The sequence below is a fragment of the Paramormyrops kingsleyae genome, chromosome 2 (genome assembly GCF_048594095.1).
Source record: "Paramormyrops kingsleyae isolate MSU_618 chromosome 2, PKINGS_0.4, whole genome shotgun sequence".
Taxonomy (NCBI): domain Eukaryota; kingdom Metazoa; phylum Chordata; class Actinopteri; order Osteoglossiformes; family Mormyridae; genus Paramormyrops; species Paramormyrops kingsleyae.
The window spans coordinates 27,160,068-27,174,722 of record NC_132798.1 but is presented as its reverse complement, the minus strand read 5'-3'; the positions used below and the strand labels follow the sequence as shown (position 1 = coordinate 27,174,722).

General features: G+C 41.4%; 1 protein-coding gene across 4 annotated transcripts in view; it reads right to left on the bottom strand.

Annotated features, from left to right (window-relative positions):
* Positions 1-5,676: 5,676 nt before the first annotated feature.
* LOC111850302 (uncharacterized) overlaps positions 5,677-14,655 on the bottom strand; it is a 28,348-nt gene continuing 19,369 nt past the window's right edge. For 3 of the 4 annotated variants that reach the window (XM_072708860.1, XM_023824043.2, XM_072708861.1), the window contains 9 exons: positions 13,832-13,988; positions 13,352-13,475; positions 11,855-13,117; positions 9,583-9,641; positions 8,931-9,030; positions 8,641-8,799; positions 7,961-8,029; positions 7,610-7,809; positions 5,677-7,066 (listed from right to left, as the gene is read on the bottom strand). In XM_072708860.1, the coding sequence (XP_072564961.1) occupies positions 6,913-7,066; positions 7,610-7,809; positions 7,961-8,029; positions 8,641-8,799; positions 8,931-9,030; positions 9,583-9,641; positions 11,855-12,964 (1,851 nt within the window). In that variant the 5' untranslated portion in view covers positions 12,965-13,117; positions 13,352-13,475; positions 13,832-13,988 and the 3' untranslated portion in view covers positions 5,677-6,912. The remainder of the gene's footprint in view (positions 7,067-7,609; positions 7,810-7,960; positions 8,030-8,640; positions 8,800-8,930; positions 9,031-9,582; positions 9,642-11,854; positions 13,118-13,351; positions 13,476-13,831; positions 13,989-14,655) is intronic. The other variant, XM_072708862.1, reaches the window with a different exon arrangement.

Genomic DNA, 14,655 nt, shown 5'->3' with positions numbered 1-14,655 from the left:
TCTATGCTACTACAGATTTCTCATTCTCCATCAAATAAAAAACACACTGTATGTTTCTATAACATTGTTTAAAAAGTCAGAATATGCTCAAAACCAATGAGGTGTAAAATTATAGCTGAGGGACAGGAGATTAATTGCTTCTTAGCTTGAGATTGCTGGCAGAACCTGCAAACTCTGCCCAGAGTCCAGCCATGCTGACCCTGCAGAGACAGAAGCAGACTGTTCCTGTGCAGACAGGAGCCCAGCAGGAGCAGCTCTAAATATGCCAGCCAGAAACAGACAAAACTCAATTCACCAACCTTTTATCAATATCGGAATTTTCTTGTAGTTCTTGTAGCAGGGTTCAGTATTTGCCTTTTTAAAATAATATTTCATACTATAACTAAAACTAGTTTTTCTCATGGCCATTAAAAAAATGAGTAAAATGAACAACCGTGAAACCCCATGGTCTGACTTGAAGGATTTTATTTAACCAATTGCTTTAATATAATATAATTTTGTTTTCGTGCTATTGTAAAAAATTCTGGATCCTTCATTTACTGTATTGTACTGAACATCATTAATGGTGAAATATGCATGCATGGGGCAGAGGAGGTAACAGTTTGCATGGGGCTGTGATTTTTAATTTTTTTTTAAATACTTGTTTGAGGACCAGTTCTGTGAGATTCCTACTAAGGGAAGGTCAGAATAACCCTCACTTGAATTTCAATGATTCCATCCATTTCCACTCAGCTTCTCCTGGTAATGGACATGCTGATTTCTCTTATTAACTTCAATGATTAGAAAGTAGTGATTTATTTTCATCAGCTATCTAATAATTGCCAGAGATTGACCAGAAGCCCCCAAGAGCTGTAAGGTTTTTGGGTCTCCACTCAGCGCTTAATCACTCCTTTTAACAGCTAATCTTCTGGATGGTAGCCCAATTTACTTCTTGATGAAAATGGGTTTATTAAAATTGCAAAACAGTGTTTTGTAAAAGTAAGACTATAGCTGTGGAGAACAGCTGGCTACCCCTTCTTAATTTTGAGCACATTTAAATCCCCCCCACAAAAGTCACAATGACTGCTTCTTGTGGGGGAGGACGAGAAGACAGATTATGAAGTCTCTGTGCACTCATGACTTGTTAATATGTGATACACAAAATGAAACAACAAAAAGATTTATAAGGCTTTCTTAAAATCATATTCAATGTGAATGAGAATCTTGATAATGTGTGTTTTATTATTATTATCATTATTTATTTATTTATTTTATTTTGACTAGTGGGGGAGAGTGAAATGAAGTTTCAGTGGTTTGTCCGAATAGCCCCGTGCTATGAGGCTGACGGTGCTGAGCACGGAGCTGAGCGCGAACCTGAGCGGGTCGGTTACCTGATGGAGCGTGTTTTTTTTTTGTTTGAAGTTTTGGTTTTTCTGATACAGCCGTTATTTACATCCCCGTAGGTCACCCCCGGGTCAACCTGTAATTGGGCCACACATCAAATTGGACATTTTGTCTTACAGTACGTAACATGTTTTTTTTTGTTTGAAGTTTGTTTTTTCTGATACAGCCGTTATTTACACCCCGGTAGGTCATCCCGGGTCGAGCGTATTGTCTGCACATAAGTACAAATATGAGTTAAAAGAAAAACACCACGACGTACATCAAATAGACATAATTAAGAAAATAAGATAATCCGCGGTATCCTAAAACTTCACAGGCTGTATATTTCTCATTAAATAAAAGTTAAAAACCAGCCGCAGATATTTTTATTACACTGAGCGGTCACGTACGGGTTTTCCTCCTTTGATAAAGAAACACAAGTACCCCACTGGAAAAAGAATAAAAAAAAGAAAACTACACGGGACTTCCATAGAGTGAGTATATTATTTCTTTTATACATGTTTTATAATAAACGCTATACATTAAAATAACTGATTCTAATAATAGGTAGTCTCTGTTTTTGTTCTACGAGAGACGGCGCGGACCGGTCAAGAGAAAATCTACGAAAGACCTGAATCAGCAGGTATGGACGGCGCAACACCCCCTCCTATACCCGAAGCCTTATTTGATGAAATAGACATCAACAACGCTAATAATGAAAATGATGCGGTTTATCAAAACTACCTCGCTCAACACGACTCGCCACCCGCAATGTCTACTGAAGCGAGGGTCAAAGACCCCTGTTTCCTACTGTCCTTAGAGACATTATTAACCTTCCTGTGCTGTTAGGGTCGGCACAGACCTGTTTTTAAGTTTAAAAATGCATAAAAGCAGCACATATATTTATGTACACTCTTAAAACAAAAGGCTCCATATTGAACCTTAAGGGTTCTATAGCTTGGTACATATATGACACCCTCAAAGGTTCTATATAGAACCATTATAGAGGGTTCAATTAAAAGAAATAGCATCTTTTTGAAGGCAATGAATATATTTCCTCAGGTTAGAACCCCTATAGTTCTATATAGCACCACCCAAGAACCCTTTTTTCTAAATATATACTGCATCAAAGCTTGGATTAAAGTGCGCACTATGAAGTACATTACGAGGGACTGAGTATGCCCTTTCCAGTGCGCACTTCGTAGTGCGCACTTCGTAGTGCGCACTTCGTAGGGCGCACTTCGTAGGGCGCACTTCGTAGGGCGCACTTCGTAGGGCGCACTTCGTAGGGCGCACTTGAAAGGACAGAGTATGCCCTTTCCAGTGTGCACGTCGTGCACACATCGTAGTGCACATTACGTAGTGTACACTTTGTTGTGTGCACTCGATAGGGCATACTCAGTAGGGTTACAGTTGAATTAGAGTGCGCACTATGAAGTACACTACGAGGGACTGAGTATGCCCTGTCAAGTGCACACAACTGGAAAGGACTGAGTATGCCCTTTCCAGTGCACACTTTGTAGTGTGCACTTCATAGTGTACACTTCGTAGTGCATACTTCGTAGTGTGTGCACTTGATAAGGCATACTCAGTAGGGTTACAGTTGGATTACAGTTATCATTAGACTTAGGCTTAGCGTGTTTACATAAGCACTGAGGGTGTGTTTAGGATTAGAGTTATAGCTTGTGTTAGATATAGAATAAGGTTACTGCTATGGTGGTCATAGACTTAGGGCTATGAGTAAGGTTGTCATATGGTTTTGAGATTTGAGATATACAGCAACATATAGTGTAACATTCAACATCGTTGCCTCCACAGTGAATTGCTAATTTTGTGATACTGCTGCTGCATTCTCTATATTCTACCCACTGCTCCACTTCATACTGCTGCTTTGTTCTGCCACATATCATTTAACTACCTCATGTTTTAAACTTAAAACAGGTCGGTGCCGACCCTAACAGCACAGGAAGATTAATAATGTCTCTAAGGACAGTAGGAAACAGGGGTCTTTGACCCTCACTTCACTAGACGCTGCGGGTGGCGAGTCATGCTGAGCGAGGTAGTTTTGATAAACCGCATCATTTTCATTATTAGCGTTGTTGATGTTGCCTATTTCATCTAATAAGGCTTCGGGTATAGGAGGGGGGTGTTGCTCCGTCCATACCTGCTGATTCAGGTCTTTCGTAGATTTTCTCTTGACCGGTCCGCGCCGTCTCTCATAGGAAATAAACAGAGAATACCTATTATTAGAATAAGTTATTTTAATGTATAGCGTTTATCATAAAACATGTATAAAAGAAATAATATACTCACTCTATGGAAGTCCTGTGTAGTTTTCTTTTTTTATTCTTTTTCCAGTGGGGTACTTGTGTTTCTTTACCAAAGGAGGAAAACCCGTACGTGACCGCTCAGTGTAATAAAAATATCTGCGGCTGGTTTTTAACTTTTATTTAATGAGAAATATACAGCCTGTGAAGTTTTAGGATACCGCGGATTATCTTATTTTCTTAATTATGTCTATTTGATGTATGTCGTGGTGTTTTTCTTTTAACTCATATTTGTACTTATGCGCAGACAATACGCTCGACCCGGGATGACCTACCGGGGTGTAAATAACGGCTGTATCAGAAAAACCAAAACTTCAAACAAACAAAAAAAACATGTTATATACTGTAAGACAAAATGTCCAATTTGATGTGTGGCCCATAAAGTTGACCGGGATGACCTACGGGGATGTAAATAACAGGTGCATGAGAAAAACCCAAACTTGAAACAAGGAAAAAAAGGGGGGGGACCCTCACTCCCTACCACTTTCACACGCACACACAGTCAAACTGCTGCTGCGGGGTTGGGGGGGGGGGGGGGAGTCAGCTTTCACAGACACACGGCCAAACTGCTGCTGCTAAGCGTTTATTGGAGGATAGCGTCAGACCCACCTCCTCCTCCTCCTCCTCCTCTCATTCTTAGCTCCAACTTTCTCATTTTCACACAGTTTCTTTCAGACTCACGCAACACAGGGATAAGCTCCAACATCGCTCTCACAATCTCCGAGTCCTTTGCAGAATCTACAAGTACAACATTTACACGCTCTGGACCGACCGGGACCTTTCTACAGTACCGCACCACAGGCAGACCCGGAGTACGCTCACGCTCCATCAGGTAACCGACCCGCTCAGCTTCGCGCTGAGCTCCATGCTCAGCACCGTCACCCTCATAGCACGGGGCTATTCGGACAAACCACTGAAACTTCATTTCACTCTCCCCCACTAGTCAAAATAAAATAAAAAAAATAATAATAATAAAAATAAGAAAATAATAATAAAAAAAATAAAATAAATAAATAATATTTAAAAACCACCCCACAATAAACCCCCTCTCGCAACAACACTAGTCGTGACGTCACCTGGCTCCAACCCAACCACACCCCCCCAGTGAACTCTTGACCCGTAACCTTTTGACCTTTAGGTCATAAATCTTTTTGAAAGAAGTGGCATTATCCATCTCTCTTCTGACATGTTATGCATTTATAAAGCTTTTTCTTTCTAGATTGTATCAAATAACATTTCATTATTGCCATGGTAAAGACTCAAAGATGCAGAGGTATACAAGGCTCTCATCAAGGTCATGAAAGAGCAGAGAAAAGGCCATCAGATATTCAGAGTATTGTCACATTTTTGGAGATTGTGGTCATACTGAACTCTACCCTCATTTGCCACATGGATGGAAGTGTAATATTCATCACTGAATCAATTATTTCCCTAATTACGATGATGCTGCGGTTCAAATCAAGATATTTCATCTTTGATATCTAATAACAGCTCATTCATCATGAGAAAATTAACAGAGCTTAGAAAGATGAATGAGTTTATAATATTTTTCTGGTGAAGCTCATCATTGGGTACCAAAGACTAGAAAGACAGAGAGAAAAGGGTGTCATTACATCTGATAACTCAAGGATGGTGAACCTGATCCTTGGAGTGTCGGTGTGGGTGCGGTTTTTCGGGATGACCTCTCAATCAGCCAATAACAGTGGGTCCCCAGGACTGGAGTTGAGAGCCACTGTTTTATTATTGGCTGATTGAGAGGTCATCCCAAAAACCTGCACCCACAGCAGCCCTTCATGGAACAGGTTCCCAGCCAGTTGTAATTAATGCTCACTATGTAATAAGTTGGTGGACGAATGCAAAACTCCAAGCAACCAACATGGACCCTATACTAAATAATATTTTGTGAAGCTCTAGCACCCATTTTTCAGTATTTACCATTTTGCATTTTAACTAAGTAGAAACTCAAAACAGCATTAGTTGTAAAAGATTACAATAGATAATAGATTTTTATTGAGCAAAAAATTAACAAAATTTTTTCACACTTACGGATTCCAGATTCTGTTAAATATTAAACATCCAATCTTTGTTAAATATTCAAAATTTATCACACAATTAAATCAATAAATGTTCCTTGCAGCCTGCAGTCTTGGTTTAAAGCTTTGCTCAGGAAAGTCATTCCTGGTGTTTAATACCTCTGGGTCTTAGGATCTTATCAGGTAGGTAAGGATTGTAAGCTAGCAGTGAATACAGCACAGAATTTTAATTGCTTGGGCTCTTGCACAACAGAAATGACTAGGCAAAAAATAAATAAGACAGAACGCCAGCAGATGAATTAACTTTCCAGCTCAATGCTCAGCTTTAATGCAAGGCATGAAGCTGGAATAGAAATGTGATATATGTATGTATGAAGTATTCCGTTTAGTTTTTGACACTCCAACCACACAAATGCCTTTCCTTGTTGTTCCTACTACGGTTGTAGAATTCACTGTACATTAAGGACTTCAAATCAACATTACATACTAACTGTGCAGCATATTGCTTCAAACTATACTAATAAATTAAACAGCATTATCTATTGGCCTGTTACTTAATGGTAACAGGTGTAATACACAATTGCACTATGTACACGAAAAGAGAACAGATAAGGAACTAAGCATCAACTAACCCATTCTCCCTCATTACAATGCTACTGTTCCCATGAGTAAGACAAGAGGTTTTATTTTACGATTTCTGCCAAAACACAAGTGGTATGGTTCATTAGGATAAAGAGGTCGCCCCCATAAACACAACCTTTCCGATTTTATTTCTCAGAACAGCAACCTTCCAATGTCATTTGGCCATTTTACCAATCTTCTTCGTTTTACTCTTTTCCCCCAGATATGTTTTGACACAGACGCCAATTAGAAAAGTGGGCCGTGTAGGATGCCGTGTGTGTGACTGAGGCACTGGGCTGAGCCACAGAGCAGCCAGCCGTTCTTTCTGCTGCTGGGACAGGGATGCGGGTCCCATGAGGGTGTAAGGAGGATGAAGAGCAATACTGTCACTAAAGCAGCAGTAGCAGAAAAGTGGGTTTTGTTACGAGGCATGCAGGTTAACACTGAATTCAGTCTTGTGAAGGGTGCTTGTCTTTCAAAATTCTCCATCTCTTTCTTTTTCCATATAAGCAGTCCTTTTTTCTGCTCCTTAGTCCGCTGGCAACTGATGGGGGGGGGGGGGGCAGTCATCACATTCGAGGGGAATATTTGGGGTTTTTTGGCACCTCGGTGAACGATTTCAGCTCGTAAGGGATTCCCGTGTCTACCTCAATGGATTTGCGGGAGAATAGCAGCCGTATATTATCGTGCAAATAGATTTTCCCAGATTTGGAACTCTGGAATCTGAAAAAGGGAAGAAATTATTATTGAATATAATTACAATTCAAATTAAAAAGTACAAAATATATGCACTACATTAGTTAACACATAGCTGGCCTGAGTACATCAAGTGGGTTGTCTCTATGAAACGTTTAGTCTTGCAGTTGAAGAATGTATACAAGAATATCTGTCACTATCATCACATATCTGCTGTGGTTCTAACAGCTCTTATACAAAATGCAACATAAAACATACGCCAGTGCCTCCATCCATTTTAGTGATCAGAACTCTTCATACACTTTACAGATTTTCAATTTCAGACAAGTCTGCACGGACACACACATGCATTTACATGTATGTAACAGTTTTAGTACCTTGCAATAGTCTGTAGGGTTTGCAAACTACTACAATGCTTTTGATGCAGCTAATTCTAAGTTTATAATGGAATAATACAGATTTCTTGCATAAGCAGGACAGTCTGAAAACGTGACCTAGCGGCAGATACGTTACAGTTGGCAACACTGACATTTCAATATTTTGAAATGTAAGCATATCCTCATATATTACCTGAGGTGTATCAGGTAGCAGAGAATTTTCTTCCTATCCATCGCCGTTCCCTCTACATTAGCCACTTGTCCTTCTGCTTCCTCAACAGGGACCAGGAAGATGCGGTGGCGCAGAAAGGTCATGTGATTTACAGGCATGTCTCCAAAGTCATATGTCACCAGGAACATCTTCACCACTGTTTTGTTGGGGTTAAATAAGGTCTAGGACAGGGAGGGGAAAACCAAGGAAAAAAAACATACATACAGTGGTAAAAACGATATAACATACAATTTAGACCAGCACCGTGGGCTAAAACATACAAAAAGAATAGAGACTAAGAAAAAAAAGAACATAATCATAATTAAGACTTACCACTTGGATTGTCCCTGCTTTGGGAATGCTGTAGCCCTTCTTTCCCAGAGCCTCTAGGTAGATCACTCCCTGGAACAACCATTGCAAACCATGATGTTCTCATCAGACATACGGATATTCAGCTTGATACATTACCAAGTATTTTTACGTTATACAAAACTGTAATGCTGTCAGTACAAGAAAAGTACAATTGAACACAAATACAGTTAATGATTAATTTGGGATAAACAAAATGATAAATCAGAATTTAAAACTTTCAATTATTATTTGTGGTACAGATATACAGGACGACTTTTGTTGCTTTTAATGAATGAATGAATGAATGAATGAATGAATAAGACTTCACCAGGGAGGCCGAATCTTACACTGAACTTTTACTGAACTTGTGGGGAAATTCTCTTTTCCCCTACCCCATCCTGCTCTCCATAACACAGACTTGGGGACCACATACTTGCATTATTACCTTGCAATAGTCTGTAGGGTTTGCAAAGGGAGGCCACCTACATGAGATGAGGCTGGAGGTTAAGGGCCTCGCTCAAGGGCCCACAGACATGTGACTATTCTGCCAAGGCTGGGCTCAAACTGGCGACCTTCCGATCACAGGCACAGAGGCTTAGCCCACTTACCCACATGCCACCATTGTAACACTTCATGGTAAGAGTGCAAGAGAATGTTATTACCAGGAAGGGGGATGGGGCGCTGTGCTCAGAGACGTCATAGTAGGTGACTTGGACAGGCAGGGTGGCATGCTGTGGGAAGTAGGATCCGCTGGCTCCAATCTCGGCAGTGAAGCCCTCAATCTGACCCGATGGCGAGAAGCGGCCCTTCAGAATAGATTCCTGGGCAGACAGGTAGACACACAGGTGACACCCCACTAAGGGAACTGGGGAGGTAAAAATCCAGAGTGTGCGTAAAGACCAGCGTTTAGAGCCAGCGAGGAACACAGCGACAGGTAGGACTATTAGAGTACCTCAAAATTGCCCAGGAGGGAGCGGCTGATAGAGACAGAAGGCCAGCTGGAGCGAGAGGGGCCACTGATTTCTCGCCTGCGTCCACTGCGCAGCTGGCGTCTGTATTAATAGGAAAGACACATTTGGATGCAAGCAGTGAGAAAAGACAGTCTGCCTTAAAGCCCATTAACATAATTTAACCACCCCACCACTATGCCTCAAGTTTATTCGTAAAGACATTTAGGGGAACTAGATCGATGTATTTAATTGTATTGCATGGGTACGTATCTGATACTGTTATACTCCAGTCTGATGAACTGCAAGTTCCTGTACAGGCATTCACGTACATGTTGAATCACATATGTAAATAATGTGTGTGTGTGTGTGTGTGTGTGTGTGTGTGTGTGTGTGTGTGTGTATATATTAATAAAAGCCCCTCACAGCAAATTGCCATCATAGCAACTATGCATTTAACCAAAAGTTCAGCTGTCTGGTATTTATTTCTTTGACTTGCAGTTGCCAGAGTGTTAAACAATTTTCAAAATCTGGTATGACACACTGCTTCACATATTTAGTTTTCTATTGAAAACATCTTTAAAAAAACATGCTTTTACATTTAAACTGTTTTCCAGGGACACTGAGCAGCTAAAATTGATTTCAGGGCACACTTACGATTTTAAGCGAACGCTGCTTTTAAGTCTTGATCCCACTCTGGAACAGCTGCTTGAACTCTGTAACAGACATGAACATTACAGTTTTGAATTTTGTACAACATTGCAGATATATAATTTGATGCATTGACAGTAACATTTTAAATATCGGGTATAAAAAGAGAACCCCAGAGACGCTACGTTTCCGAAGTAAAATTGGGGAGGGGCACACCACTCTGTGAAAGACCACATGGACAAATAGTACAACAATTCAAGAATAACATTTCTCAACATAATATTGCAAAGAATTTGGGGATTCCACAGTATGTAATATCATCTGCATCTTTTAGAGAATCTGGAGAAATCTCTGTACGCAAGGGACAAGGCTGAAAACCAACATTGGACAGACTTGATCTTTGGGTCCTCAGGCATCACTGCATTAAAAACAGACATGATTCTAGAGTCAAAATCACTGCACGGGCTCAGGAACACTTCAGAATCCATTGCTTGTGAAGACAGTTTGTTGCTCCATCCATAAATACAATTTAAAACTCTCCCATATAAAGGAAGAAACCATATATAAACACGATCCAGAAAAACACCACCGCCTTCCCTGGGCCATTGATGTGGACTGAGCAAAATAGAAGAGTGTTCTGTGGTGCAATGCATTAAAATTTGAAAATCTTTTGGGAAAGCATGGATGCAGCAACCTCCAAGCTAAAGAGGAGCTGGACCATCCAGCTTGTTATCAGCAGACAGCTCAAAAGCCAGCATCCATGGTGATATGAGGGCGCATGTGTGTCTATGGGTTGGGTAGGGTTGTGCGATATGACCAAAATCTCATATCCCGATAAAAGCCATCTCATATCCTGATAACGAAATATATCACGGCTGCACGTATTTATGGATTTTTTTCTCTACAGACCAGCTGTGGTAGGAATTGGACAAAAATCGGCAAACAAAAGCAGTTAAGTCACGAATGTATCGTGATCCGTGAATAGATTACCACTTAAACAAGACAGCTGGACTATTGAAGGTGAAGTGCACACACAAACATTAAAATATTTATTAAAATTCACCCATGAAGAAATTTGGAAAATCAAGTGGGGTTGCTTGCTTTTGTTGAAGGATATTACAGTCAGAAAACTGAATATAAAGCTAACTTTACCATGGTGTCATAGGTAAGGTTTAGACCCGAAACCACTTTGGGGTATATATATTCTCGCTGGGTCATGTATGTGGAGATATGTGGATCTATGCTGAAATATTCCGGAAAGCGGATTCGAATTTAAACCATAACTCCAACACTGCGGTAAAATTAGCTTTATATGTAGTTTTCCGGCTGTAATATTTTTCAATAACTGGGAAGGCACCATTAATGCTGAATGACATACACAGGTTTTAGAGCAACATATACTGTCATCTAGATGACGTCTTTTTTCAGGGAAGGTCTGGCTAATTTCAGCAAGACAATGCCAACCCGCATTCTGCACGTATGACAATAGCACAGCTCAGAAGTAAATGAGTCTGGGCACTAAACTTGCCTGTCTGCATTCCAGTCTTGTCACCCACTGAAAATATTTTGTAACATTATGAAACAAAAGATACAAGAACGGAGACCCTGAACTGCTGAGCAGCTGAAATCCTATATCAAGCAAGAATGGGACAACATTTCACTTTCAGAACTCCAGCATCTGGTCTCCTCAGTTCACAAACACTTACAGTGTTGTCAAATGAGGTGATGCAACACAGTGGAAAACATGCCTCTGTCCCAACATTTTTGAAATGTATTGCTGGTTTCTCAGTTTCAAAATTTGCAATGCTGCATTTATACTACAATTAAATATAGGGTTTAAATTATTTGCCAATCACTGCATTCTCTTCTATATTTTATACAACATCCCAGGTTTTTTGGAAATAAAATTGTAAATGAATACAACGGTTCAACCAGTGTTTCTGAGCAAGTGGGTCGTAAGCTGATTTTCAGTGGGTTGGTGGGGGAAAAAAAACACAAACAAGCAAACCCCCCCCCCCCCCCCCAACACAAATTCTGGGGGGAGGAGTCAGATGACAAGTCCACTCATTCACTTCACCTAAGCTTTACCAATAACATTCAAGCCAAAATCATTTATCTAGGCTTTACCCACCTCATACCCATTTTGCTTCCTTGTTTTCTAGGCAACAAAAGCTGAAACACCTGTCTATCATGTCTGTTCCTCACCACCATTATAGAATCCCTATTCCTTCCTCTCATTCCCACATAATGAGGTTACATTAGTAAACACAGCTCTCACCTTGGGCTGCTCCTGAGTGGAGGGCAGCAGGTGGTTCCAAAAGGGCGCAGCCTTGGCATCAGTACTGCGGAAGGCTCCAAGGCACAAGCCGGGGGCCTGCAGGCCGCGACGGCTTCTCTTGGAGGTAGACGGGCCTTCGTCTTCAGAGCAGGACTCGCCTGTATCACTGGAAGACAGAAGCTTTTTCCTAGCGGAGAACGTACTAGGACTAGACAGGCTGGAAGAAGGTATTGGTAGGGATACAGGGGTTTTCTCTGAGGATGCCAGGCCATTGGCGTGGACAGCCTGGAAACCACTGGACTTCAGGGGACTTGATTCTCCGTTAGCCTGCATATCCCTAAGCTCAAAGTGTCTTTGGAGGTCTGAGGTAGTAGATATTGCTGGAACTCCGAATGCCTGGTCAGTGAGCTCTGCATTGCTGGGCAATTGCTGTCCTGCAGAGCCTCCCTTGCTACAGCCTTCAGTGCTCAGGTCACCTAGGGTGCAGTCAGGCACGGCACATACTGATTGTGCTGTGATCCTGGTCAGGAAAGTTTGGGAAACAGGGCTTCGGAGTTGGACAGAATCTACTGCCAGGAGCTCGTTTCCGGAGGAGTGCGTGGTCTGTGCATTTGGGACAAGCCCATTTTGATTGTGCTGTGTTGGATGTTTTAAGGGGGTGGAAGGCAAGGCGGGCTGGGAGCAGGCTTGGGTGGGCACACCATCTGTGTGCTCAATCAAGTGTGTTGCAGTGCAGGAGAAATGCTGCCCGCACAATATTTCACCCTCTAGAACCTCCACGGGAGATTCATACGTGGACTTGGCTTCAGTATATTCCCCTTCCAGGTGAGGACGCCTACAGCTCTGCAGTGGCCCTTCCAGTCCCCTCTTCATTCCAGGCCTCAATATCCTCTGCTCTTCAGAGACATCACTGAATCGCCCCATCTGGGAGAAGATTGAAAGCTGATAGACCTTTTGCAATTTGATTTCCTCATCCCCAAAGGGTCTGGTCAGCGTGTGTCTAGTCCCGGAGCCAACCACAACCCCATTAGAGGAAGGCAAGTCCCCTTCTAGGTCTGGAAGTTCCACCGGGGCCTCTTTCCGTGCAATCTCCACATGTATGTGTCGCATTTTTCCTTCAGTTCTAGTGTTTCAGGTATTCAATCAAGTAAAAAATATATATACTATTGAAAGTGCAAAAGGCTTAGATAGAGGTTCTCCTGCTTAGGAGGACCTGTCAACGGTTAGCCTGCTTTCGACTCAATAAGCATAGCGGCACACCATCTGCAACAAAAAGAAAATCTGATTTAAAAAGGAGTGCAAACAAGTTAGACAATACTGCACACTCATCAGTTTCACTTGGCTTTTGGAATGTTTTTCCCCCTCAAGCAAAGTATCATTAACTGGAATTACTTACAGTTGCATACATGTATGAGATTAATTATGGGGTGTATAGAATAAAACAATTACAATTCAAAGATCAGGACAGCAGAACTGGTCTGCTGCTCTGTTTCTTGCCTGGCTCTGCTGCTTCGCTGCTTCTAGCAAAGGAATCCATCCATTCGTGAAGCTGCCCTCCTGAACCAGCAATACCATGCCCAGACAGGAAGCACAAGATTCTCAGTGCAGACACAGGACACGCCTGACGGAGGGGGCAGATTCAATGCATACCGAGATCGACAAATTCATCACGACGTGACAAGAAGCAGCCTGAGTTCCTTCTATCTTTCACTTTTCCAGAGATCAAAAAATACGACCAAAGAAATAGCTTTTTAGAAGCAGCCTTTGTTTGAAAAGTTAAATTAAATGTTTAAGTAGTTGTGTTTTACTTTATAAAGACCATATATATACACAAATTGACTTTAAAGAAAAACAAACCTTTAAAATACAGAACCACTAAATATGATTAAATAAGGGCATTTTTTTGGACACAGAGGAAGGAGGACATACAGTTTGTCAGAGATGTTTAAATACAGGGCAGTCAGAAGGGGAACTCACTCAATGTCAGTGAGGTGAAAGGTCACTGGGGGGAACTGCAACTCTTCTCAAGGTCCTCCTGGGTATGGAGAGAACCCAGACATGCCCCTCACGGGCACCTGGATGTGATACACCATCCACTGGCTTCATTGTACTATCAGCATTCCTACAGGATTGCCTGATGGAAAGAGGGAGGGGTGGGCAATTACAGCTATCACATGTAGGGGAGGATAGATGTTAGTGTCACATGTCTTGCATCTTTAATTCATGCAATGTGTCATTAAATATCAAAATGTGATAAAAGCAAGACTTTGTTATATCCATACAACCTACGAAAAGGTTCATCTGCAGTCATTAAATTCTACATTGAATCAAGCCGCATGACACTCTCTTTACAACTTTAGTACAACAAACATGACAGCCAAAAGCAGTGTCAGATGCAAAACAAACATGACAATGTTGGCTACATTCAGAACTGTAACTTGCACCTTACATGGGAAATCACAATGATTTTAAGGGTTACAAAAAAAAAAAGCTCCCATTGCTGATCTCAGATTACAAAGATATTCACTGAGTGGTGAGCTACATGTTACATTTATGACATCATTTTGACATTTAATCTGCTGATGTTTAACACCTCTTCTCGTGTGCTGAAGAGTTCAGGAGCGGTTTCATATCTCTGTTCTGGGCCACAGAGCTTACTGCAGCAGAGTGGCTCCTCTTGCCTTTGGATTTGACCCAGACAGCGAGGAAAGTAAAGACTATTACACTCAACAACCTCTTCATCCCTCTCCCCGCATGAAAACAGCCCAAGTCCAAACTAAAACATATTATATACCAAGATG